At 48.6% G+C, this 25,524-nt stretch overlaps 2 protein-coding genes across 3 annotated transcripts in view; one reads left to right on the top strand and one right to left on the bottom strand.

Moving 5' to 3' along the window:
- The window catches only part of LOC142218668 (mitogen-activated protein kinase 12-like), a 35,419-nt gene extending 22,259 nt beyond the window's left edge, over nt 1–13,160 (top strand). The window contains exons 6-12 of the mRNA XM_075287537.1: nt 10,221–10,268; nt 10,508–10,622; nt 10,731–10,802; nt 11,458–11,537; nt 12,362–12,440; nt 12,638–12,811; nt 13,039–13,160. Of these exons, the coding sequence (XP_075143638.1) occupies nt 10,221–10,268; nt 10,508–10,622; nt 10,731–10,802; nt 11,458–11,537; nt 12,362–12,440; nt 12,638–12,811; nt 13,039–13,100 (630 nt within the window). The 3' untranslated portion in view covers nt 13,101–13,160. The remainder of the gene's footprint in view (nt 1–10,220; nt 10,269–10,507; nt 10,623–10,730; nt 10,803–11,457; nt 11,538–12,361; nt 12,441–12,637; nt 12,812–13,038) is intronic.
- A 2,057-nt stretch (nt 13,161–15,217) lies between these two features.
- Nucleotides 15,218–22,203, bottom strand: CCDC51 (coiled-coil domain containing 51). Of its 2 annotated transcripts, XM_075287686.1 has the most exons (4): nt 22,091–22,203; nt 20,470–20,815; nt 19,539–19,703; nt 15,218–16,023 (listed from the first exon to the last, which is right to left on the bottom strand). In XM_075287686.1, exons 2-4 carry the CDS (start codon nt 20,782–20,784, stop codon nt 15,259–15,261), a joined length of 1,245 nt encoding a protein of 414 aa, XP_075143787.1. In that variant the 5' UTR covers nt 20,785–20,815; nt 22,091–22,203; the 3' UTR covers nt 15,218–15,258. The 2 variants fall into 2 exon arrangements, with proteins under 2 accessions (XP_075143787.1, XP_075143788.1); XM_075287687.1 differs by lacking the exon at nt 19,539–19,703.
- Between the last annotated feature and the right edge of the window lie 3,321 nt (nt 22,204–25,524).

The following is a 25,524-nucleotide window of genomic DNA, read 5'->3' as shown; positions in this document are numbered from 1 at the left end:
CACCCCTATAGTTACCTCCTGCTTCCTCTGCACCCCTATAGTTACCTCCTGCTTCCTCTGCACCCCTATAGTTACCTCCTGCTTCCTCTGCACCCCTATAGTTACCTCCTGCTTCCTCTGCACCCCTATAGTTACCTCCTGCTTCCTCTTCCCCCTATAGTTACCTACTGCTTCCTCTGCACCCCTATAGTTACCTCCTGCTTCCTCTGCACCCCTATAGTTATCTCCTGCTTCCTCTGCACCCCTATAGTTATCTCCTGCTTCCTCTTCCCCCTATAGTTACCTCCTGCTTCCTCTGCTCCCCTATAGTTACCTCCTGCTTCCTCTGCACCCCTATAGTTACCCCCTGCTTCCTCTGCACCCCTATAGTTACCTCCTGCTTCCTCTGCACCCCTATAGTTACCTCCTGCTTCCTCTGCACCCCTATAGTTACCTCCTGCTTCCTCTTCCCCCTATAGTTACCTCCTGCTTCCTCTGCACCCCTATAGTTACCTCCTGCTTCCTCTGCACCCCTATATTTATACTCCTGTTTCCTCTGCGCCCCTATAGTTACCCTCCTGCTTCCTCTGCACCCCTATATTTATACTCCTGTTTCCTCTGCGCCCCTATAGTTACCCTCCTGCTTCCTCTGCTCCCCTATAGTTATCTCCTACTTCCTCTGCACCCCTATAGTTACCCTCCTGCTTCCTCTTCCCCCTATAGTTACCTCCTGCTTCCTCTGCTCCCCTATAGTTATCTCCTACTTCCTCTGCTCCCCTATAGTTACCTCCTGCTTCCTCTGCACCCCTATAGTTATCTCCTGCTTCCTCTGCACCCCTATAGTTATCTCCTGCTTCCTCTTCCCCCTATAGTTACCTCCTGCTTCCTCTGCTCCCCTATAGTTACCTCCTGCTTCCTCTGCACCCCTATAGTTACCTCCTGCTTCCTCTGCACCCCTATAGTTACCTCCTGCTTCCTCTGCACCCCTATAGTTACCTCCTGCTTCCTCTTCCCCCTATAGTTACCTCCTGCTTCCTCTGCACCCCTATAGTTACCTCCTGCTTCCTCTGCACCCCTATATTTATACTCCTGTTTCCTCTGCGCCCCTATAGTTACCCTCCTGCTTCCTCTGCACCCCTATAGTTACCCTCCTGCTTCCTCTGCACCCCTATATTTATACTCCTGTTTCCTCTGCGCCCCTATAGTTACCCTCCTGCTTCCTCTGCACCCCTATAGTTACCCTCCTGCTTCCTCTGCACCCCTATAGTTACCCTCCTGCTTCCTCTGCTCCCGTATAGTTATCTCCTACTTCCTCTGCACCCCTATAGTTACCCTCCTGCTTCCTCTTCCCCCTATAGTTACCTCCTGCTTCCTCTGCTCCCCTATAGTTATCTCCTACTTCCTCTGCACCCCTATAGTTACCTCCTGCTTCCTCTGCTCCCCTATAGTTATCTCCTACTTCCTCTGCACCCCTATAGTTACCCTCCTGCTTCCTCTGCACCCCTATAGTTACCTCCTGCTTCCTCTGCACCCCTATAGTTACCTCCTGCTTCCTCTGCACCCCTATAGTTACCTCCTGCTTCCTCTGCACCCCTATAGTTACCTCCTGCTTCCTCTTCCCCCTATAGTTACCTCCTGCTTCCTCTGCACCCCTATAGTTACCTCCTGCTTCCTCTGCACCCCTATAGTTACCTCCTGCTTCCTCTGCACCCCTATAGTTACCTCCTGCTTCCTCTGCGCCCCTATAGTTACCTCCTGCTTCCTCTGCACCCCTATAGTTACCTCCTGCTTCCTCTGCACCCCTATAGTTACCTCCTGCTTCCTCTGCACCCCTATAGTTACCTCCTGCTTCCTCTTCCCCCTATAGTTACCTCCTGCTTCCTCTGCACCCCTATAGTTACCTCCTGCTTCCTCTGCGCCCCTATAGTTACCTCCTGCTTCCTCTGCACCCCTATAGTTACCCTCCTGCTTCCTCTGCACCCCTATAGTTACCTCCTGCTTCCTCTTCCCCCTATAGTTACCTCCTGCTTCCTCTGCACCCCTATAGTTACCTCCTGCTTCCTCTGCACCCCTATAGTTACCTCCTGCTTTCTCTTCGCCCCTATAGTTACCTCCTGCTTCCTCTGCACCCCTATATTTATACTCCTGTTTCCTCTGCGCCCCTATAGTTACCTCCTGCTTCCTCTGCACCCCTATAGTTACCTCCTGCTTCCTCTGCTCCCCTATAGTTATCTCCTGCTTCCTCTGCACCCCTATAGTTACCCTCCTGCTTCCTCTGCACCCCTATAGTTACCCTCCTGCTTCCTCTGCACCCCTATAGTTACCTCCTGCTTCCTCTGCACCCCTATAGTTACCTCCTGCTTCCTCTGCACCCCTATAGTTATCTCCTGCTTCCTCTGCACCCCTATAGTTACCTCCTGCTTCCTCTTCCCCCTATAGTTACCTCCTGCTTCCTCTGCACCCCTATATTTATACTCCTGTTTCCTCTGCGCCCCTATAGTTACCCTCCTGCTTCCTCTGCACCCCTATAGTTACCCTCCTGCTTCCTCTGCACCCCTATATTTATACTCCTGTTTCCTCTGCGCCCCTATAGTTACCCTCCTGCTTCCTCTGCACCCCTATAGTTACCCTCCTGCTTCCTCTGCACCCCTATATTTATACTCCTGTTTCCTCTGCGCCCCTATAGTTACCCTCCTGCTTCCTCTGCACCCCTATAGTTACCCTCCTGCTTCCTCTTCCCCCTATAGTTACCTCCTGCTTCCTCTGCTCCCCTATAGTTACCTCCTGCTTCCTCTTCCCCCTATAGTTATCTCCTGCTTCCTCTGCACCCCTATAGTTACCCTCCTGCTTCCTCTGCACCCCTATAGTTACCTCCTGCTTCCTCTGCTCCCCTATAGTTATCTCCTGCTTCCTCTTCCCCCTATAGTTACCTCCTGCTTCCTCTTCCCCCTATAGTTATCTCCTGCTTCCTCTGCACCCCTATAGTTACCTCCTGCTTCCTCTGCACCCCTATAGTTACCTCCTGCTTCCTCTGCACCCCTATAGTTACCTCCTGCTTCCTCTTCCCCCTATAGTTACCTCCTGCTTCCTCTGCACCCCTATAGTTACCTCCTGCTTCCTCTGCGCCCCTATAGTTACCTCCTGCTTCCTCTTCCCCCTATAGTTACCTCCTGCTTCCTCTACTCCCCTATAGTTATCTCCTGCTTCCTCTGCACCCCTATAGTTACCCTCCTGCTTCCTCTGCACCCCTATAGTTACCTCCTGCTTCCTCTGCGCCCCTATAGTTACCTCCTGCTTCCTCTGCACCCCTATAGTTACCTCCTGCTTCCTCTGCACCCCTATAGTTACCCTTCTGTTTCCTCTGCGCCCCTATAGTTACCTCCTGCATCCTCTGCACCCCTATAGTTACCTCCTGCTTCCTCTGCACCCCTATAGTTACCTCCTGCTTCCTCTACTCCCCTATAGTTATCTCCTGCTTCCTCTGCACCCCTATAGTTACCCTCCTGCTTCCTCTGCACCCCTATAGTTACCTCCTGCTTCCTCTGCGCCCCTATAGTTACCTCCTGCTTCCTCTGCACCCCTATAGTTACCTCCTGCTTCCTCTGCACCCCTATAGTTACCCTTCTGTTTCCTCTGCGCCCCTATAGTTACCTCCTGCATCCTCTGCACCCCTATAGTTACCTCCTGCTTCCTCTGCACCCCTATAGTTACCTCCTGCTTCCTCTGCGCCCCTATAGTTACCTCCTGCTTCCTCTGCACCCCTATAGTTACCTTCTGCTTCCTCTGCACCCCTATAGTTACCCTCCTTCTACCTCTGCACCCCTATAGTTACCTCCTGCTTCCTCTGCACCCCTATAGTTACCTTCTGCTTCCTCTGCACCCCTATAGTTACCCTCCTTCTACCTCTGCACCCCTATAGTTACCTCCTGCTTCCTCTGCACCCCTATAGTTACCTCCTGATTCCTCTGCACCCCTATAGTTACCTCCTGCTTCCTCTGCACCCCTATAGTTACCTCCTGCTTCCTCTGCACCCCTATAGTTACCTCCTGCTTCCTCTGCACCCCTATAGTTACCTCCTGCTTCCTCTGCACCCCTATAGTTACCCCCTGCTTCCTCTGCACCCCTATATTTATACTCCTGTTTCCTCTGCGCCCCTATAGTTACCCTCCTGCTTCCTCTGCACCCCTATAGTTACCTCCTGCTTCCTCTGCACCCCTATAGTTACCCTCCTGCTTCCTCTGCACCCCTATATTTATACTCCTGTTTCCTCTGCGCCCCTATAGTTACCCTCCTGCTTCCTCTGCTCCCCTATAGTTATCTCCTACTTCCTCTGCACCCCTATAGTTACCCTCCTGCTTCCTCTTCCCCCTATAGTTACCTCCTGCTTCCTCTGCTCCCCTATAGTTATCTCCTACTTCCTCTGCTCCCCTATAGTTACCTCCTGCTTCCTCTGCACCCCTATAGTTATCTCCTGCTTCCTCTGCACCCCTATAGTTATCTCCTGCTTCCTCTTCCCCCTATAGTTACCTCCTGCTTCCTCTGCTCCCCTATAGTTACCTCCTGCTTCCTCTGCACCCCTATAGTTACCTCCTGCTTCCTCTGCACCCCTATAGTTACCTCCTGCTTCCTCTGCACCCCTATAGTTACCTCCTGCTTCCTCTTCCCCCTATAGTTACCTCCTGCTTCCTCTGCACCCCTATAGTTACCTCCTGCTTCCTCTGCACCCCTATATTTATACTCCTGTTTCCTCTGCGCCCCTATAGTTACCCTCCTGCTTCCTCTGCACCCCTATAGTTACCCTCCTGCTTCCTCTGCACCCCTATATTTATACTCCTGTTTCCTCTGCGCCCCTATAGTTACCCTCCTGCTTCCTCTGCACCCCTATAGTTACCCTCCTGCTTCCTCTGCACCCCTATAGTTACCCTCCTGCTTCCTCTGCTCCCCTATAGTTATCTCCTACTTCCTCTTCCCCCTATAGTTACCCTCCTGCTTCCTCTTCCCCCTATAGTTACCTCCTGCTTCCTCTGCTCCCCTATAGTTATCTCCTACTTCCTCTGCACCCCTATAGTTACCCTCCTGCTTCCTCTGCACCCCTATAGTTACCTCCTGCTTCCTCTGCACCCCTATAGTTACCTCCTGCTTCCTCTGCACCCCTATAGTTACCTCCTGCTTCCTCTGCACCCCTATAGTTACCTCCTGCTTCCTCTTCCCCCTATAGTTACCTCCTGCTTCCTCTGCACCCCTATAGTTACCTCCTGCTTCCTCTGCACCCCTATAGTTACCTCCTGCTTCCTCTGCACCCCTATAGTTACCTCCTGCTTCCTCTGCGCCCCTATAGTTACCTCCTGCTTCCTCTGCACCCCTATAGTTACCTCCTGCTTCCTCTGCACCCCTATAGTTACCTCCTGCTTCCTCTGCACCCCTATAGTTACCTCCTGCTTCCTCTTCCCCCTATAGTTACCTCCTGCTTCCTCTGCACCCCTATAGTTACCTCCTGCTTCCTCTGCGCCCCTATAGTTACCTCCTGCTTCCTCTGCACCCCTATAGTTACCCTCCTGCTTCCTCTGCACCCCTATAGTTACCTCCTGCTTCCTCTGCGCCCCTATAGTTACCTCCTGCTTCCTCTGCACCCCTATAGTTACCCTCCTGCTTCCTCTGCACCCCTATAGTTACCTCCTGCTTCCTCTTCCCCCTATAGTTACCTCCTGCTTCCTCTGCACCCCTATAGTTACCTCCTGCTTCCTCTGCACCCCTATATTTATACTCCTGCTTCCTCTGCACCCCTATATTTACCTCCTGCTTCCTCTGCGCCCCTATAGTTACCTCCTGCTTTCTCTTCGCCCCTATAGTTACCTCCTGCTTCCTCTGCACCCCTATAGTTACCCTCCTGCTTCCTCTGCACCCCTATAGTTACCTCCTGCTTCCTCTGCTCCCCTATAGTTATCTCCTGCTTCCTCTGCACCCCTATAGTTACCCTCCTGCTTCCTCTGCACCCCTATAGTTACCTCCTGCTTTCTCTTCGCCCCTATAGTTACCTCCTGTTTCCTCTGCGCCCCTATAGTTACCTCCTGCTTCCTCTGCACCCCTATAGTTACCTCCTGCTTCCTCTGCTCCCCTATAGTTACCTCCTGCTTTCTCTTCGCCCCTATAGTTACCTCCTGCTTCCTCTGCACCCCTATATTTATACTCCTGTTTCCTCTGCGCCCCTATAGTTACCTCCTGCTTCCTCTGCACCCCTATAGTTACCTCCTGCTTCCTCTGCTCCCCTATAGTTATCTCCTGCTTCCTCTGCGCCCCTATAGTTACCTCCTGCTTTCTCTTCGCCCCTATAGTTACCTCCTGCTTCCTCTGCACCCCTATATTTATACTCCTGTTTCCTCTGCGCCCCTATAGTTACCTCCTGCTTCCTCTGCACCCCTATAGTTACCCTCCTGCTTCCTCTGCACCCCTATAGTTACCCTCCTGCTTCCTCTGCACCCCTATAGTTACCTCCTGCTTCCTCTGCACCCCTATAGTTACCTCCTGCTTCCTCTGCACCCCTATAGTTATCTCCTGCTTCCTCTGCACCCCTATAGTTACCTCCTGCTTCCTCTTCCCCCTATAGTTACCTCCTGCTTCCTCTGCACCCCTATATTTATACTCCTGTTTCCTCTGCGCCCCTATAGTTACCCTCCTGCTTCCTCTGCACCCCTATAGTTACCCTCCTGCTTCCTCTGCACCCCTATATTTATACTCCTGTTTCCTCTGCGCCCCTATAGTTACCCTCCTGCTTCCTCTGCACCCCTATAGTTACCCTCCTGCTTCCTCTTCCCCCTATAGTTACCTCCTGCTTCCTCTGCTCCCCTATAGTTACCTCCTGCTTCCTCTTCCCCCTATAGTTATCTCCTGCTTCCTCTGCACCCCTATAGTTACCCTCCTGCTTCCTCTGCACCCCTATAGTTACCCTCCTGCTTCCTCTGCACCCCTATAGTTACCTCCTGCTTCCTCTGCACCCCTATAGTTACCTCCTGCTTCCTCTGCACCCCTATAGTTACCTCCTGCTTCCTCTGCACCCCTATAGTTACCTCCTGCTTCCTCTGCACCCCTATAGTTACCTCCTGCTTCCTCTTCCCCCTATAGTTACCTCCTGCTTCCTCTGTACCCCTATAGTTACCTCCTGCTTCCTCTGCACCCCTATAGTTACCCTCCTGCTTCCTCTGCACCCCTATAGTTACCTCCTGCTTCCTCTGCACCCCTATAGTTACCTCCTGCTTCCTCTGCACCCCTATAGTTACCTCCTGCTTCCTCTGCACCCCTATAGTTACCTCCTGCTTCCTCTTCCCCCTATAGTTACCTCCTGCTTCCTCTGCACCCCTATAGTTACCTCCTGCTTCCTCTGCGCCCCTATAGTTACCTCCTGCTTCCTCTGCACCCCTATAGTTACCTCCTGCTTCCTCTGCGCCCCTATAGTTACCTCCTGCTTCCTCTGCACCCCTATAGTTACCTCCTGCTTCCTCTGCACCCCTATAGTTACCCTTCTGTTTCCTCTGCACCCCTATAGTTACCTCCTGCTTCCTCTGCGCCCCTATAGTTACCTCCTGCTTCCTCTGCACCCCTATAGTTACCTTCTGCTTCCTCTGCACCCCTATAGTTACCCTCCTTCTACCTCTGCACCCCTATAGTTACCTCCTGCTTCCTCTGCACCCCTATAGTTACCTTCTGCTTCCTCTGCACCCCTATAGTTACCCTCCTTCTACCTCTGCACCCCTATAGTTACCTCCTGCTTCCTCTGCACCCCTATAGTTACCTCCTGATTCCTCTGCACCCCTATAGTTACCTCCTGCTTCCTCTGCACCCCTATAGTTACCTCCTGCTTCCTCTGCACCCCTATAGTTACCCCCTGCTTCCTCTGCACCCCTATAGTTACCTCCTGCTTCCTCTGCGCCCCTATAGTTATCCCCTGCTTCCTCTGCACCCCTATAGTTACCCCCTGCTTCCTCTGCACCCCTATAGTTACCTCCTGCTTCCTCTGCACCCCTATAGTTACCTCCTGCTTCCTCTGCACCCCTATATTTATACTCCTGCTTCCTCTGCACCCCTATAGTTACCTCCTGCTTCCTCTGCACCCCTATAGTTACCTCCTGCTTCCTCTGCACCCCTATAGTTACCCTTCTGTTTCCTCTGCGCCCCTATAGTTACCTCCTGCTTCCTCTGCACCCCTATAGTTATCTCCTGCTTCCTCTGCACCCCTATAGTTATCTCCTGCTTCCTCTGCACCCCTATAGTGACCTCCTGCTTCCTCTGCACCCCTATAGTTACCCTCCTGCTTCCTCTGCACCCCTATAGTTACCTCCTGCTTTCTCTTCCCCCTATAGTTACCTCCTGCATCCTCTGCTCCCCTATAGTTACCTCCTGCTTTCTCTTCCCCCTATAGTTACCTCCTGCTTCCTCTGCACCCCTATAGTTACCTCCTGCTTCCTCTGCACCCCTATAGTTATCTCCTGCTTCCTCTGCACCCCTATAGTTACCTCCTGCTTCCTCTGCACCCCTATAGTTACCTCCTGCTTCCTCTGCACCCCTATAGTTACCTCCTGCTTCCTCTGCACCCCTATAGTTACCTCCTGCTTCCTCTGCACCCCTATATTTATACTCCTGCTTCCTCTGCACCCCTATAGTTACCTCCTGCTTCCTCTGCGCCCCTATAGTTACCTCCTGCTTCCTCTGCACCCCTATAGTTACCTTCTGCTTCCTCTGCACCCCTATAGTTACCCTCCTGCTTCCTCTGCACCCCTATAGTTACCTCCTGCTTCCTCTGCACCCCTATAGTTACCTCCTGCTTCCTCTGCACCCCTATAGTTACCTCCTGCTTCCTCTGCACCCCTATAGTTACCTCCTGCTTCCTCTGCGCCCCTATAGTTACCCCCTGCTTCCTCTGCACCCCTATAGTTACCCTCCTGATTCCTCTGCACCCCTATAGTTACCTCCTGCTTCCTCTGCACCCCTATAGTTACCTCCTGCTTCCTCTGCACCCCTATAGTTACCTCCTGCTTCCTCTGCACCCCTATAGTTACCTCCTGCTTCCTCTGCACCCCTATAGTTACCTCCTGCTTCCTCTGCACCCCTATAGTTACCTCCTGCTTCCTCTGCGCCCCTATAGTTACCTCCTGCTTCCTCTGCACCCCTATAGTTACCTCCTGCTTCCTCTGCACCCCTATAGTTACCCTTCTGTTTCCTCTGCGCCCCTATAGTTACCTCCTGCTACCTCTGCACCCCTATAGTTACCCTTCTGTTTCCTCTGCACCCCTATAGTTATCTCCTGCTTCCTCTGCACCCCTATAGTTACCTCCTGCTTCCTCTGCACCCCTATAGTTACCTCCTGCTTCCTCTGCACCCCTATAGTTACCCTTCTGTTTCCTCTGCGCCCCTATAGTTACCTCCTGCTTCCTCTGCACCCCTATAGTTACCTCCTGCTTCCTCTGCACCCCTATAGTTACCTCCTGCTTCCTCTGCACCCCTATAGTTATCTCCTGCTGGTTCCTCACTCACATATATTTGCTGATGGTTCTTTCTGATTTATTGGGTCTGGTCCTGTATTCCAGTAGCCGTATATACCACCGGCAGTGATCTCCTCTGTGTGAATGTGAAATATGTAGATATAATGGACGATCTCCAGACCTCTCCTTATCAGGTAGATAGCCCGTCTGGTTAGTTTGCAGAACTGTCAAGATCTGTATAATTTAGCCAAGTCTCTTAAAGGGCACCTGACATGTGGCGATCGGCCAATAAACCAGAAAATACTCGTTGGTCAGGTGTTTCCATCTTTTATGGGGCTCAGTACATTGACCAGTATAATAGAGGATAAACTGCCAACACTCCGCAAAGTGTATGGGGCAGGGGTGTAACTATAGGGGGAGATAGCAATTGTTACTGGACCCTGAGGGGCCCCAAAGACCCCTTTGCCATATAAAATATACCACTACCCTAAATGACACAAGGTAGGTAGGGGGCAGGCCCTATTACAGATTGTGTGTTGGAGCCCAGGAGCGCTCTGCTGATAAGTAATAAGACTCACTACAAAGGGAACCAACACCCCGAGGAGGCGGAGCATGTCAGATCCCCAATCTGGTGTTTTTTTGACTTCCTGTGTTATGCTCCGCCCCCGAGGATCCGACATTCTGCAGAACATTGTATTATTCTATTTACCTGGAGTGATTCTTTAAAAATTTCCATTGATCTGCTCTTTATACTATATTCTATTCCAGGATCTGAAGCCGGGCAACCTAGGAGTGAGTGAAAATTATGAGATCAAGGTAACAAATTTCACAACTTGTAAAGGATATAGTGGGATTCTTAAAGGGACCTACCTGCCTGACACACCCCGTAGCAAACCCTGGATCATTTATTACATTGTGATAACCCTCTGTTATTCCTCCTGGAAACGCATTCCTATATTTCCAATAGGACATTACCATTCACCTGGCTCTTGTGATTGTGTCCTTTCCACACTGAATGACATTCTCATAGGGAAACTTACTTATAATAACTTTAGATTCTAGATTTTGGATTGGCCCGACAGACAGAGCCGGAGATGACCGGTTATGTGGTGACGCGTTGGTACAGGGCACCAGAAGTAATCCTGAACTGGATGCATTACAACCAAACAGGTGACTGCAGTCATTTTCCAGTAAGACCATTGGAAATCTGGGGTTTTGGCAATAAAATAGACCCATAGTATGTTATTTCAACTTCTGGCACTTTTCCTCTCTTTGCAGTGGATATTTGGTCTGTTGGATGCATCTTGGCGGAAATGATCACCGGACGCGTCTTGTTCCCTGGAGGAGATTGTATCCTTTGTGAATGTACATGCAGGATATATATATCATGTGCACAGTATATATGTATACGTCGCTCACACACCGAGTATAATACTGGCTATATAAATCACATAGAGTTAGCGCCCTCTGGTGGCCACTCTGGTGATTTCCTCCACTGCTCTGACTGGTTTAGGACTAGCACAGGCTAAGTACATGGGATTTTAGCCAAAGCCCAAATGCCTCACTCTTCCTCCGACTGTGTTTAGACAAGCAGATTGCAGATTTTAGGAACATCTGCAAAGTTGTGTTTCTGCCTGGTTACCGCCTGTAGCCAAAATCCACCTGCCTTGACCCATGATTGCAGTTCCCGTCCGCTCAGCCACAATGTCCTGAGTCCACCATCTGCAGGGCTGTGCTGATATCCTGGGGTCTGGTGACACACTCCCTTTAAGGGTGAAGAACACCAAATCCCTTAGACAAGGGATAGGCAACCTTCCCGCTGTTGTAAAACTGCAACTCCCAGCATGCATACCTGCTCCGCTGTTCTCCTATGGCAGTGAATAGAGCATGATGGGAGTTGTAGTTTCACAGCAGCCAAAGGACATTGCCCCTGACCAAAGTAGTCCAAGTCCTACATAAAAAGTCCTCAGTTCCCTGTAGTGTCCTTAATTTTTTTTTTATACAGATTTTGATGAGCTGAACAAAATTATTGAAGTAATAGGAAGCCCCAAACCGTCCCTGATCAACAAGATGGAAAGTAAACACGTAAGTGGTTCGGTCTTCACTTATAATTAGAGATGAGCGAGTACTGTTGGGATCAGCCGATCCGAACAGCACGCTCGCATAGAAATGAATGGACGTAGCTGGCACGCAGGGGGTTAAACGGCCGGCCGCCGTCAAAGCGGAAGTACCAGGTGCATCCATTCATTTCTATGGAGCGTGCTGTTCGGATCGGCTGATCTGAACAGTACTCGCTCATCTCTACTTATAATCCCAAATACCGCCATACCTATTCACATAATACTACCCTATAGTGCCCATATAGCTCACTGCTGCTTAGTTCCTTCCCAGCACACAAATATAACCGCAATTCAGTGTCTAAATAATACCGCCACACTGTGATTAAATAGTCAAGGGTTTAATGGTAGAATCCCTGGTGGTCTAGGGCAGTGAAGGGGTTAACGTTACAATCCCTGGTAGGGATGAGCGATCGGGAAAGATCGGATCCCAATCAAGCAAATTTCATGATCGCGATCGGCTGCAAATGATTGGATTTTAAAATCTCAAGATCGGCTCAACCCCACTGTATATATAATATACAATTAGGGTTGAGCGATCGGGATAGATCGGAGATCAATCAAATTTCATGATCACAATCGGCTGGAAAATGATTGGATTTTAAAATCGATCCTGAAATCTCAAGATTGGCTCAACCCCAGTCCCTGGTGGTCAAGGGCACTGAAGATCTGCCTACCCCACGGTCTTGTGAGCACTGTCCCCTAGAGGTTGGAGAACTGACCAATTTTTCACCCCATACGACCAGTCACATAGAATTTGCTAATAATATCCTGATGTGATTCCATCTACAGGCTCAAGACTACTTAAAAATGCTCCCCGAGAAACAGAAAAGGAACTTTAAGGAGCTCTTCCCAACAATGAGTGCCTTAGGTATGACAAGCTCCATCTTATAGTCCTCTGCTGTGCTATAGAGTACAATCTATTGCCTTGTGCAGGCGCTAAGAGGGCGGAGCCTGACTACATTTCTTGGCTCTTTGTGTCCGGCTCCGCCCCCTGCTCTAGGCCTATCAGTTATGAAGTGTTCCTTGAAGTAAATGACTATAACTTGGACCCTTCCTATGTTCCAGAGATTGATCTTCTGGAGAAGATGTTGGACTTGGACCCGGAGAGGAGATTGTCTGCAGCAGAATGCCTGGCCCATCCTTACCTAGAGGAATACCGCGACTCCGATCCTGACCCGCCCGCCGAAAAATACGACGACTCCTTTGAGAGTTTGGACCTCGCCATACCAGAATGGAAAAGTAAATGTAACACCATTAAGAGCTCGGTCATATTTAGTTCTCTAATAGACCTGGGCAAGGGGATGAAGAGGTGCGGTAAAACCAGCGACGGGCGCGATGACACTATAGACCACGAATACCATGCTAGCGCCAGAATATGAGAATATTTAGCGATTTTGTTGTTTCGGAACGCGCGGCAGATCTGGAGAGGAATTGGAACGTGACATTTCTCTTTTCTTTTTGCGCAGGTTTATGTCACATGGAAGTCATGACGTTTGACCCCAAAAAGCCAAGCCAACGGGCGGCATGACCACACATCTCCACCGCAACCACCGCCTGAGGCCTTAAGAAGATCCCAGAGCAAGGAGGACTCAATGCGCCAACCAGAGAAGGATCCGAGGCCTAGTTCCCATCATGGTCCGGGCCGGCTCTGGAAAGACTGTGCTCTTGTTTTTACATTGACCCATAGAAATGTGTACAAATGTTCAGTAACCTACTGCAAGTAATACAATTCTACACACAGCGCCACTTTTGTCTACAGGTAGTGTCTGGTATTGCAGCTCAGTCCCTTATACTTTAAAGGAGTTGTCCATTAGCCACAAGATGTCTGCAATACTCGACACAACCTGCAGACATTAGTGTCACTGTGTCTAGGGGAAGAAACACAACCCTTTAAAGGGGTGAGCCAGGATTACAACGTCATTGTGTTTTTTTCCCCCAAGAAACAGCCCCACTGTACTCCACAGGCCGTGTGTGGTATTGCAGCTTGAATACTGCCGAGCTGCAATACCAGGTACTGCCACTGGAGAAGAGTGGTGCTGTTTATGGGTTAAAAAAAATAGTCTTCCCTTTGTATTACATTTCATACAATCCTTGTGTAGATTTGTCTAAGCAATTCAATATCTTCAGGTCCTTAGGTGACAACTTCTGCCATGGTCGCTGTGACCCAGCTTTCTCAGGATCAGATATAAACACTCTTATCGTCACATGTTGGCCTGTCGTATCTGAATGTTGCAAGGCATTAGGTTTGGTGACCTCTACCAGTATCCTTATCTCTATAGGGCATATATTTTTTCGATAAGCGTCTCTCGCTCGCCTGGCAGCCGCTTATCTCCTTTGGTTTCCTTATTCTTTGTAATGGCCGTACTCGTACTCAGCTAGACAAACACAGAACCTGAAAAAGTCAAACTTGAACATTGTAGAAACTGTGAAGACAATAAAAAAAAACAAAACCTCGTGTAAAACATCAGCGATTGTAATTGTAGGATTGTGGAATTTGGTTGGTTAAAATGTGGATATTGTGTAGTATATAGCGAGTGCACTATAGGTCAGTGCGGTGCTGGGTAAGGAGTTCCTCTTGATCTGGCTCCCTCAGCCTCAAGATCAGGAAAGTGGAGCAATCATCTTGTAGTTCTCCGCCAAACATGGCAGCCACTGCGCCATATAGGGCACGACCAAATCCATGTAAAGAGAACCGCCATGCCCTGAGAACCGTGATCCCATTGAAATATCATAGTAATATCTCCTAACCTATGGAGGGTAATGTGACCGGTTTTCGCCGGTAAGCAAATGAGTTCTCTCGAGCACTGGGGGCGGTCCTCAGCGCTCAAATGGCACTGGGGGCGTCCCCAATGCTGCGAGAGAAATCTCCAGCGCCGCCTCCATCTTCTTCAGGAACGGCCTCTTCACGCGTCTTCTTCTGGCGGTCAAACTTCTAGGCCTCAGGCAGAGCTGGCTGCGCATGCCCACAGGCCACTATGTAAGCGGCCATTTTTCTTGTGCAGTCGGCTCTGCCCGAGGCCTAGAAGTTTGACCACCAGCGCCAAAAGAAGACGCATGAAGAGGCAGTTCCTGAAGAAGATGGAGGCGGCGCTGGAGAGTCATCTAGCAGCATTGGGGACGCCCTCAGTGCTGTTTGAGCGCTGAGGACCGCCCCCAGTGCTGCAAGACAACTCATTTGTATACAGACGAAAACTTGGATTATATACCGAATGGTGGCGCAGAGAAGACTTCTAAAGGTAGGAGAAGAATTCTTACATGTCAACGAGAAAAAAAAAAAAAAATTTAAATGGTACAATCCCTTTAACAACAGTGGTTAGCGATGTTGCCTTGCAGCAGTGGGAACCAGAATGTAAATCTGACCATGGGCAACATCTGCGATGAGTTTGTACGTTCTCCCCATGTTCGTGTGGGTTTCCACCGGTTTCCTCCCACACTCGCAAGTGGTGCTCAGGTAACACCAGCTTCCGGACCCCCTGGATCTTTGGTTGATGACCTATCCTAAGGCAGCTGCTTATCCCCTTAGTTTCTTTACAAGGCCATGTTGGATCTGACCCTGGACTGTGGATTTTGTTTTAGTGGTAAATGCCCTTCTGGCCCTGTAGAAAACATGAACACAGACAATAAAGAAGCCACAGGCTGGTGTAAAACATCTCTACGTGTAGGACTATTTATTGGATTCTAGATGCTTAGTTTCCTCTCAGTAGTATATAGAGTATAGGGAAGGATATGGCGACCATGCTACAGGTAAGTGCGGTGCTGTATATGGAGTTCCTGTTGATCCGGTCGCCCAGTCTCTGCTCAGTCTCAGATAATTCCAGTATAACGCCCTGCAGGGAAGCGTCCCTGGGCGCAGAGCTCAGGGCTGACCCTTCAGGTGTCTTCCAGGAAACCTTAGACTTCACATTCTGCATATCTGTAGCGATATTACCAAGACTCTTCTCCAGGTTTCCATACTTCTGCTGCAAACTTTCCAAAATGTTCCCCGTTTCTTTACTATACTCCATGTGTTCCCTAATGGCGGATAATACCTGATTGACTGACCCAGAAGATACCTCCGCAGAGCCCAAGTTTCCACTTTGAGGGTCTTGAGATGGCGGCTGAGCAGCAGGTACCATGTTCCTTAATGCTATAATGAGGTCCCCGAGATCCTTCTGCTGGGTCTGGTGCACGGATGCATGCTCGTGGATCGCTTCCTGTAAGCTGATTGGTCCCTTCTGGGCTTCCAAGACCAAAGTCTTCAGTTCCTGGAGCCGGACTCGGTTAATATAGGTTGATCCCATGACGCCGATGATGGCCCCCAGTACGGAGCCGATGATGGACCAGTTTTTAGTCCGCTCGGCTCTGGTCCTCTCTTTTTCGTGGCTTTCCCTCACGGAGGCGGAGAAAAGAGCAAACTTCTCCCTTTCCGAGTCTTCGGCGTTGACGTAGGAAGATCTTAATCTTTTTTCTTCCTGAGTGAGCAAAATGAGACGTTACTGGAGATTTCTGAAAAATGTAATGAGGTGTAATTCACGGTTTCGTTCTTCCCCTTTAACCTCAGCTAGGGCACGACGTCGAGCAGCGCACTCTCTAATGTATCACAGGGCATGGGGCTCATGGATCGCCAGTAACCAGCTGTAATCTAGGATGGAGCACTGCAGCAAGTCTACAGATTTCTGCAGCAAACCCGCAGGTGATATAGGGTATTGCATGTTGCCTATTAAAAATAATGCGCTGGTTATGTTCATCAATGATGCGCCAGGTCCTCCAGAGACGGAGGCGCTCTATAGATCCCTGGAGCAAGTCTACAATTTTCACCAATGAACCGGTATTGCAAGATACCTACTAAAAACAATAGATCGGCTGCGTAACACATACATGTCTTGGGTCCTCCAGAGAGGAAGGTGCTCTACGTATACCTAGTGCAAATGCACAATGTTCCTGCAGCACCACCACAGGGAAAATAAGGTATTGCAAGATGTTTACTGTAAACAATGGGCTGTCATTATAATGCAGGGCTGTGTTGGGTCATCCAGTGAGGAGCTCTAATGATTTAGCTGAGGTTTTAGTAGCTGGACCGAGCAGAATATAATAGCAGAAAAATATATAATAATAATAATATAAATATAGAAAAATAAATAAATATATAACATTTATTTAGCAGAAAATTAAAAAATAATAAAAAAATAGAATAAAAAATATTAATATAATGAATTATAAATTAAAAAATAAATAACATTTATTTAGCAGAAAAATAAAAAAATAGATAAAAAAAAAAATAAATAATATAATAAAATATAAATATATAAAAATAATAAAATATAAATATATAAAATGTAGTTTTCAATCCCGTTACCAGGAGGATCCACAGCATGCAGATAGTAAAGTATAATCTTGTTTATAAGGGGTTAACCTCGGCCCGGCGGTTTATAGCGTCCTGTCTCCATTAATATGTTCTCTATGCACAACACGCGCCGCACACGTCTGTATTGATTGGATTAGTGATGGTCTGGAGGGGCAGAATCTGATTATTAAGCAGCGAATTTCAGGCTGAGTCACAGGTTCTGAGCTCCGAGAAGAGGAAACTGTCACAGGGAAGATGAATGTCCCCGAGAAATAATCCAAAACCAGTCTTATAAATCGCACAGTCTGATCCTAAACAGACCTGGAATAATGGAAATCGATAGCTTCGGGCCTATCTCTACGGTGAGCAACCATTTGGCGACACTCCTGGGTGTAGCGTGATACACATGTAGTACAGGATTGGAAAAAAATGGCTGCAATCTTATAAAAACAGCGCCACCCTAGCTCACAGGTTGTGTGTGGTATTACAGCTCAGTCCAATTCATTTAAATAGATCTGGGCTACATGGGCACAACCAGTGGGCAGGTGTGGCGCTGTTTTCGGAAGAAAGCAGCCATGATTTTCTAGTATCCTATTAATGGAAGCGCGAGGGAGGTGTGGGTGCGGGAGAGGGGTTTGGGGGTGGGCGGCAGGGGCCAGCGTGAATGGATGGACATGGGAGCGGGATTTGAGAGGGGCGAAAGGGGGCGCCTGAGAGGTGGGTGTGTGTGCATATACAGAGATGTACCACAGGCGCAACGTCCCCAACAACGACACGCGGACGAAGTCGCGGGCAAATGCTAGTATACTATAAAATTCCTCAATGGGACCTAAAGTCAAATCATGAGATTTGCTGGATTATCAAGTGGTGTTAGAAAAGGATACCCGGATACGCTAATGGGGGAATTCATCATATTTACTGGCATACAGGGATGATATTGGGGTACACACAGCAGGCTACAGACAGAGATAGCTTGTAGTCTGTAACATGGCGGAGAACCCTAATACAGAAACATGAAGAGAAGTTCTGGAAGACATTTAATACCCCCCCCCCCCATGGGCGACATGGCCTGCTGGTGGGATGTCGTGGAGTCACGTGATATCCGGTGCACAAGTCTCGTGATAGAGTTAATTAGAGATCTGTTTTTGAATTATTTTTTAATAAAAGGAAACATTTCTACTATAAATAATATGTTATAAAGGAAACAAAAACATCCTGAAGTATCGAAAAAAGAGTGAAACCACATGTTTAGGAACCACATGCTAATCGGGAGACTTCCTCTGGACTCATGGAGCTGGGAAATATGTAATGTAATGCGATTCCCAGGAATTAATGATGTGAACCCACAGCAGATCTTGTGAGAATGTATCATTAATCAGGACAATAATTAGTGCCCAAAAAGTGATAGAGCCTGTGTTACTTAAAGGGATCCTATCATTGGATATCCTTTTTTTCTGCCTAACACGTAGGAATAGTCTTAAGAAAGTCTATTCTTTTCCTACCTTTAGATGTCTTCTCTGTGCCACCATTCGGTTGAAATCTGAGTTTTCTTCAGTATACAAATGAGTTATCTCGCAGCACTGGGGGCGTCCCCAATGCTGCGAGAGAAATCTCCAGAGCCGCCTCCACCTTCTTCAGGAACGGCCTCTCCCTGTGTCTTCTTCTGTCCTGGGTTTCAATCTATTAGGCACGCGCAGTCGGATCTGCCATCGGGCCTTAGGCAGAGCCGACTGCACATGCCTGTAGTCACAAGAAAATGGCCACTTACACGAGCTTACTGTGTAAGTGGCCACAAGAAAATGGCCGCTTACACGGCCTACTGTGCAAGCAGCCATTTTCTTGTGGCCACAGGCATGCGCAGTCCGAGAAAAAAAGGGTATCCAATGATAGGATCCCTTTAAAAGGAGTGTGTCACCAGAACCAAGGATATTAAGCAGCTCTGCAGATAGATACCATGTTTCCCTGAAAATAAGACTGTCTTATATTAAATTTTGGTCCTACAGCTATGCAATGTCTTATTATCAGGGGATGTCTTAGGTTATTTTTGTGTGCTGCTGCCACCACTGCGCTAGGCTGAGATGTGTTTGCTGTGCAAAGACTGTATGAAGAAAAACGTTGCAGGAAAGCTGGCTGCTGTGGTACCGTACGTTGTATCCATTGTTAATGCTGCTGTGGGATGAATTGGGAGAGTGGACCCCCCCCCCCCCGCCGCATACAATGCTTAGTGTATGCACAGCCGGCATCTCTCAGGTCATCCAACGGCAGCAGGATCGGTGGATACAACGTATCGCAGCGGCCTCAGCATACATGTGCACGCGGAACATCACGCACAGTGTTCAGCCGGCTGCAATGTTTTTCTTCATACAATCTTTGCCCAGAAAGATTATTATTATTGGGGGATGTCTTACTTTTGGAGGGAGGGTGCCTTATATTAGGAAATTCAACAAAACCTCTGCTATGTCTTACTTTCGGAGAAACGTAACATGAATCAAACAGTCTATTCCCCTTGAGTAATCGCTGCCTCTGTTGCAGACATATTGCTGTTTTTGTCAATATACAAATGATCTCTTTGGAGCAATGGTGGCACCCTCGTTGCTCCAAAGAGTTCCTTGACAACTCTGATTGCATTCTCCTATCATTTACCTGCAGAAGTTTGTGCTCCAGAGTGGCGAGCTCCAAATACTGGATATCATCACGAGACACTCTGTCCAGGCGATCCCGCACCTCTTTTAATTTCAGCTGCTGGGATTCCAGGTTCTCACGAGACTCCCGCACTATTCCACGAGCCACCATGAAGTCCTTCTCTGCCTGAAGAAAGGGACATGTTTATGTTGTTCCATTGGCTCTAGAAGAAGAAGCAACTCTGCAAATCGTTACAAATCTGCTACTGTTTTGTGCTCCTATACACATCTATGTATCACTGATTCTGCCATCAAGCTATCTTGCAACTTTTTAGTTCACAGATTTCTTTGTGCAGGCGCAAAAGTAAACCTCCTATAGCACCACAGTAATTTTTTGCATCCAGCCACCTGAACCCCCATAATCCTGCAGTATTACAAAAAAAAAACAAAAAAACGTAGACGTGAGTAATAAATGATAGATTGGCTGTCTTCCAGAGCAAGAACAGATATTTGCAGTGGCTTTCTGCATGGACCTATGACACGGATACAGCGCCACACTTGTCAGTAGGTTGGGTCAGGTATTGCAGTTCAGTTCTATTGAAGAGAACAAAGTTGATTTGAAATACCACACACAACCTGGTGCTGTTTTAGGAAGAGTGCGCTAATCCTGCTGTCCCCTGAATGATAAAACATACGGAGTAACTTTGCAAACTCAAACTTTACATGATTTTTTTTCTACTCCTTTCACATATAAAGCTAAATCCAAAATTTGTCATTGTGGAAAGCCAGAAATCGGTTCACAGGTCACATGACTGACGGCAGAGCAGAGCTAAACTGCTGTCAGTTTACAACGGCAAACAGAAAAATCCTGAAAGTAGCTTTGAATGTGAATAGAGAAGAGCTGAAATATTGGTAAACTGCTGCCCATGATGTTCACCATCTTGTTCTCTTACCTCTGCTACTTTCCCTTGAGCTTCTCGAACTTCTACAAGTCCTACAAACTCTTCGTATCGGTCCCACCAGTTCCTGGCTGTGGCAGAGGCTTTGTTCATGGAATTTATGCCCACAGCTTTGCCGGTTTCCACCCATCTCTGTAAGGGGGTGACACCAGAGACTTCGGATGGGAGCTGGCTGTCTGGAGGTTTGGAGGCCGGGGAGCACAGCGTCCTTATACTCAGCAACTTGATTCTTTGTGTCAGTAGAACAGATGGAGAATGAGGAGGCTTCATGGCACCAATGGCAATGTGTACAGTGCAGAAATGTCTCATACTGAGGTGTTACCATGGACTGACATCAGACCTGCAAGAAAAATTAAAGAAGTAATTAAAAAAAATTCTGCATGAAGCATCACAGAAAAATGTGACATCTGGCATCCTCCAGACCACCAGGCGTCAAACACAAGAGGCCTGGCCTCTACAAAGTTACACCACATAGTATAGCACCTGCTAAATCAGGCTGCTGGACGCCCCTCAATGAACATCAGACATTGATACTGGTGGATTAGGTATTGCAGAAGTGCAGTTTAAAGCATGGAGGAGGTATAGAGCAGTATCACAGCTTCTGGTTAGACAGGAGGAGGATTGTAGACTACCTGACAAGCCAAAAGACAATGCAGCTAAACTGGAGTCGATATTGATACCACAACAAGCACTGATGTAAGGAGGCAACCAAGATGGAGAGACAGAGACAAGACAGCCATAAGATTACAGCCACAGGTGCAGCGCAGAGCTCCAGAACCTGGTGACAATGGCTCCTATTAGGGGGAGGGATATATCAGGTGACAGGTGAACAGTCGCTTCGTAAGGCTGATGTATCGGCAAGCTATGGCTCCATGCACACAGGAAATTTGGGCTGGAGAATCTGGTTTGTCTATTGGCAGGCCAAATCAGTCAGGAGACCAGGACTCATTGTATCCTAGTGATCTATGAGGTTAGCAGTCCGGGCCTCCCTGCAGCTGTACTATACTATACTATATACAGTGCAGGACATGGACGCTATGGGCAGCATCATCGAGCATTATAATGGAAGGAGTATGGTCAGCGGACCGGGTTCAGATTGGACGTTCTCTTTATAAAGGATCTAAGTGTCACAGGCTCTGTGGTGAAGGTGACATAACGGATGGTATACGGACCTAGTCATCTCTATGGCCTTATATACAATTCTGTAGTATTTATGGCTACGTGTGGGTGACACAAGATGGAGCTGGTCCTGCACCTGTCTGTTTTTGCAGCTTGGCCGATCTATTCTAGCACGGACTGCCTGTGTTTGCCGTCTGTTCCTGGATTCCGAGTCCTGGCATCACCCGGGTGCTAATAACATAAAGGTATATGACAATGTACATGACACGGAGATGTCGCAGAGCTGAACTGGTTGTTAGCTGATAAGAGCTCACATTAAAGCAAATTACAAACTCGGCTCTGCTACACTCACACGCTATATCTATATACTGCTACATGGTGGCGCTCACTGCACCGTACAATACACCTTCACTCCATAATGTCCTCCTATGGCCACATACATCACGTTGCTCCTTATTACAGGACAGTAACTTCCATACTCCATGAGTTCCATTACCTGACTAGTTACTCGTCCTCCTCACACATCCTTCATACTTCACTAAGCCAAAAGGATCCCAGGACAGATGACACAGAGGTGACTGCGCTCTGCATGGACTTCAACTCTTCCTGCTCTCATTGGGAGTACCAAGATGGCCGCTGCTATACTTCCGCTGTCATATCACAGATACTAACTGAGAGAAAGGTGTAGCAAGATGGCTACCATTATCCTTACAGTGATGCTAAGCAGTACCGGGGTGTACCAAGATGGCTGCCATTATCCTTACAGTGATGCTAAGCAGTAGCGGGGTATACCAAGATGGCTGCCATCATACTTCCGGTGATGCTAAGCAGTAGCGGGGAGTACCAAGATGGCTGCCATCATACTTCCGGTGATGCTGAGCAGTAGCAGTGTACCAAGATGGCTGCCTCAAACCGCCTCAGATAAATCAAACTCTATTAAATCCATGACTATTAAGATTTTGGATTATTTTTCAGCCAGAAGATATCATTTTAATACGTTTTTGGAAATAAAGGAGGAACGTCTTCAGTACAGGCACAACCAAGGACAGCTACTTCCGCCGCAGCGGATGTAAGCCGGAAGTGCGCTGAGGCAGGCAATAGCTTAGTCACCTTTCCCTCGGTGGTGTGGGGTCCTCGTGTACCAGTAGCAGCAGAGATGTCTGGCAGAGAAGGTTGGTGTTTCTGACAGGGCAGGGCGGGATCCGGTGCCATCCTGGGCGGCCGCCTCCTCCTCTCACAGCGGGCCGGCACCATCGGCCTCTTAGGATTGTCCCTTCCTCGTTATTGGACGGGTCCATAGGCTAGGATTAACCCGTAACAGCCCGAGCAATTTGTAGCACAGGGTCGATAGGGGACTACAAGTCCAAGCAAACCTTGGGGGACTGATCATGTCCGATGACTGGGATCCAGCCTGACAACCAGCCGCCTCGTCATCAGTAATGTGTCCATAGCCACCAGTTTATGAGGTGCAGAGTGAAAGCTGAGCTGTGATTGGTGGAGGCTGTGCCTGGTTATGGGGTGCTCGATGGGGAGTCACTGTCCTTGTCTGAGGTTTTGACCGAGTGTCTTATTTTCCAGGTGGTAAGAAAAAGCCCTTAAAGCAGCCCAAGAAGTCGTCCAAGGACCTAGATGAGGTAACTGTCGGCCTGGCGTGCGTTGGGTCGGGGTCCTCCCTGTGCACTGGAGGAAGGTGCTGTCTATTAAGGGGTCCCCCGCCTATGGGGCTGCTGGAGATAACTGACTATGGCGCCTTCACCTGCAGCTCCATGGAGGAGACTAAGGCAGGGCTCACACCAGAGCTTGGTTCTGTTTGGGATTCCGCCCCCGAATCTGCGTGAAAAATACAGAGAGAAAAGTCTGACGAGCGGGAATTTTCTCTCCGCTTTTTTTGGCCGGAAATCCGACAGACCCCATTATAGTCTATGGGGTCTCTTTACATGGATTGGATTTCTGGTTTTTGGAAACCCAAACACGGGTGTGAACCTAAAGTCAAGGGATTGTCCTATTATGGACACTTATCCACAGGAGCAGCGCTGGGGGGGCAACAGGTGGGTCCCCCAGTGATCAAGAGGACTGGTGAATGGAGCACTGGTGCACTTGCATGTCCATTCACTGCTATGGGGCTGCTGGGATTGTAATCTCTTGTCAGCCCATAGAAGTCAATGGAGTACCCATCACGCAATTGCACTGGCACTCCATTCATAAGGAGGTCTTAGGGTGACTTTTGGTCCCCCATCCTCCTGATCACTGAGGTCCCCAGCTCTCAGACACTTATCCAATGAACTGTACATACGATGGGTATAAGTTCTCCTAATGGTACAACCCTGAAATCCTTGTCGGGGATATTTGGTCATTTTGCGTCACTGATAGCCAGGACAATAAAATCTAAATTATAACCTTTAAGTAATTGTATTTCCCATCCCCCAATATACCTATATGTGTTTTGGCAGTAGACAACTGCAACATGGTCAAAATGCCACTCAAATATACAAACAGGCATCTTCATGTCCATTTAAATTTAAAGAGTACCTTGCATGTCCGTGGGGGGGGGGGGGTTGTTATTATATACAGCTAGAAGGCTGACAGTGCATTGGATTCAGCACCTTGTCAGCTTTCTAATGCTGTATAATACCAAGGACATCATAGGTCTTCTTCATAGTGTATGTTGCATATGTTTTTATATTCGTTGCTAAAAGTTATTTATACCACGCCACCTAAGAATAATGGTTGAACATGTGCGGAGCGCCTGCACATCACTGAGGCCTGCGCATCACTGAGGCCTGCGCATCACTGAGGCCTGCACATCACATCACTGAGGCCTGCACATCACATCACTGAGGCCTGCACATCACATCACTGAGGCCTGCACATCACATCACTGAGGCCTGCACATCACATCACTGAGGCCTGCACATCACATCACTGAGGCCTGCACATCACATCACTGAGGCCTGCACATCACATCACTGAGGCCTGCACATCACATCACTGAGGCCTGCACATCACATCACTGAGGCCTGCACATCACATCACTGAGGCCTGCACATCACATCACTGAGGCCTGCACATCACATCACTGAGGCCTGCACATCACATCACTGAGGCCTGCACATCACATCACTGAGGCCTGCACATCACATCACTGAGGCCTGCACATCACATCACTGAGGCCTGCACATCACATCACTGAGGCCTGCACATCACATCACTGAGGCCTGCACATCACATCACTGAGGCCTGCACATCACATCACTGAGGCCTGCACATCACATCACTGAGGCCTGCACATCACATCACTGAGGCCTGCACATCACATCACTGAGGCCTGCACATCACATCACTGAGGCCTGCACATCACTGAGGCCTGCACCTGCATGCACATATCTTCATAAAATCACCAGAACTGGAAGGAAAAAAAAATCTGCCGTTAAACTGGAAACGTAAAAGAAAAATGAATCTATAAAATAGACACCTTGGAAAGTAACTGCACCCCTCACAGTTAGGCCGGTTCACGTGTACGTTTGGGGAGTCTGCTTAGGGACCCCTGAATGGAATACCGAATGCATAAAAAAGCGGTGACCTAAGAAACCACATGGACTCCATAGACTATAATGGGTCCATGTGTTTTCTGTGCGAAACATACAGAACTTATCTCTCCACCTGATTTGTGTGGAAAAAACCAGACCCCCTTATAGTCTACGGGGTCCATGTGGTTTCTTCGCTCACTGTTTTTTAATGCGTTCGGTAAAAAAAAAGTCCATGCTGGACGACTACTTTAATCTTGAATCCACACACAAAATGCATGTAAAACGTATCCCCCCCACCCTTCCCCGACCACCTTTTGTCTCCATCTCACTCTGCCCATTTTTGCAGTAAGTGCTTAATGGACAATGTAACCAAATGCCAAAGATGCCTGACATTAACGCCTGC

This window comes from Leptodactylus fuscus, chromosome 9 (genome assembly GCF_031893055.1).
Source record: "Leptodactylus fuscus isolate aLepFus1 chromosome 9, aLepFus1.hap2, whole genome shotgun sequence".
NCBI lineage: Eukaryota > Metazoa > Chordata > Amphibia > Anura > Leptodactylidae > Leptodactylus > Leptodactylus fuscus.
Note: the sequence above shows the minus strand (reverse complement) of the source record. Positions and strands in the feature narration are given on the sequence as shown.

Bases quoted from the DNA above. Each gene is read 5' to 3' on its own strand.
- CCDC51 (XM_075287686.1), bottom strand. From the start codon at position 20,784: ATGAGACATTTCTGCACTGTACACATTGCCATTGGTGCCATGAAGCCT. The intron at 19,704-20,469 runs GTAAGAGAACAA...CCCTTTCTTCAG, and splicing joins CTCAAGGGAAAGTAGCAGAG to GCAGAGAAGGACTTCATGGT. The intron at 16,024-19,538 runs GTAAATGATAGG...TTGCTCACTCAG, and splicing joins TGGAGCACAAACTTCTGCAG to GAAGAAAAAAGATTAAGATC.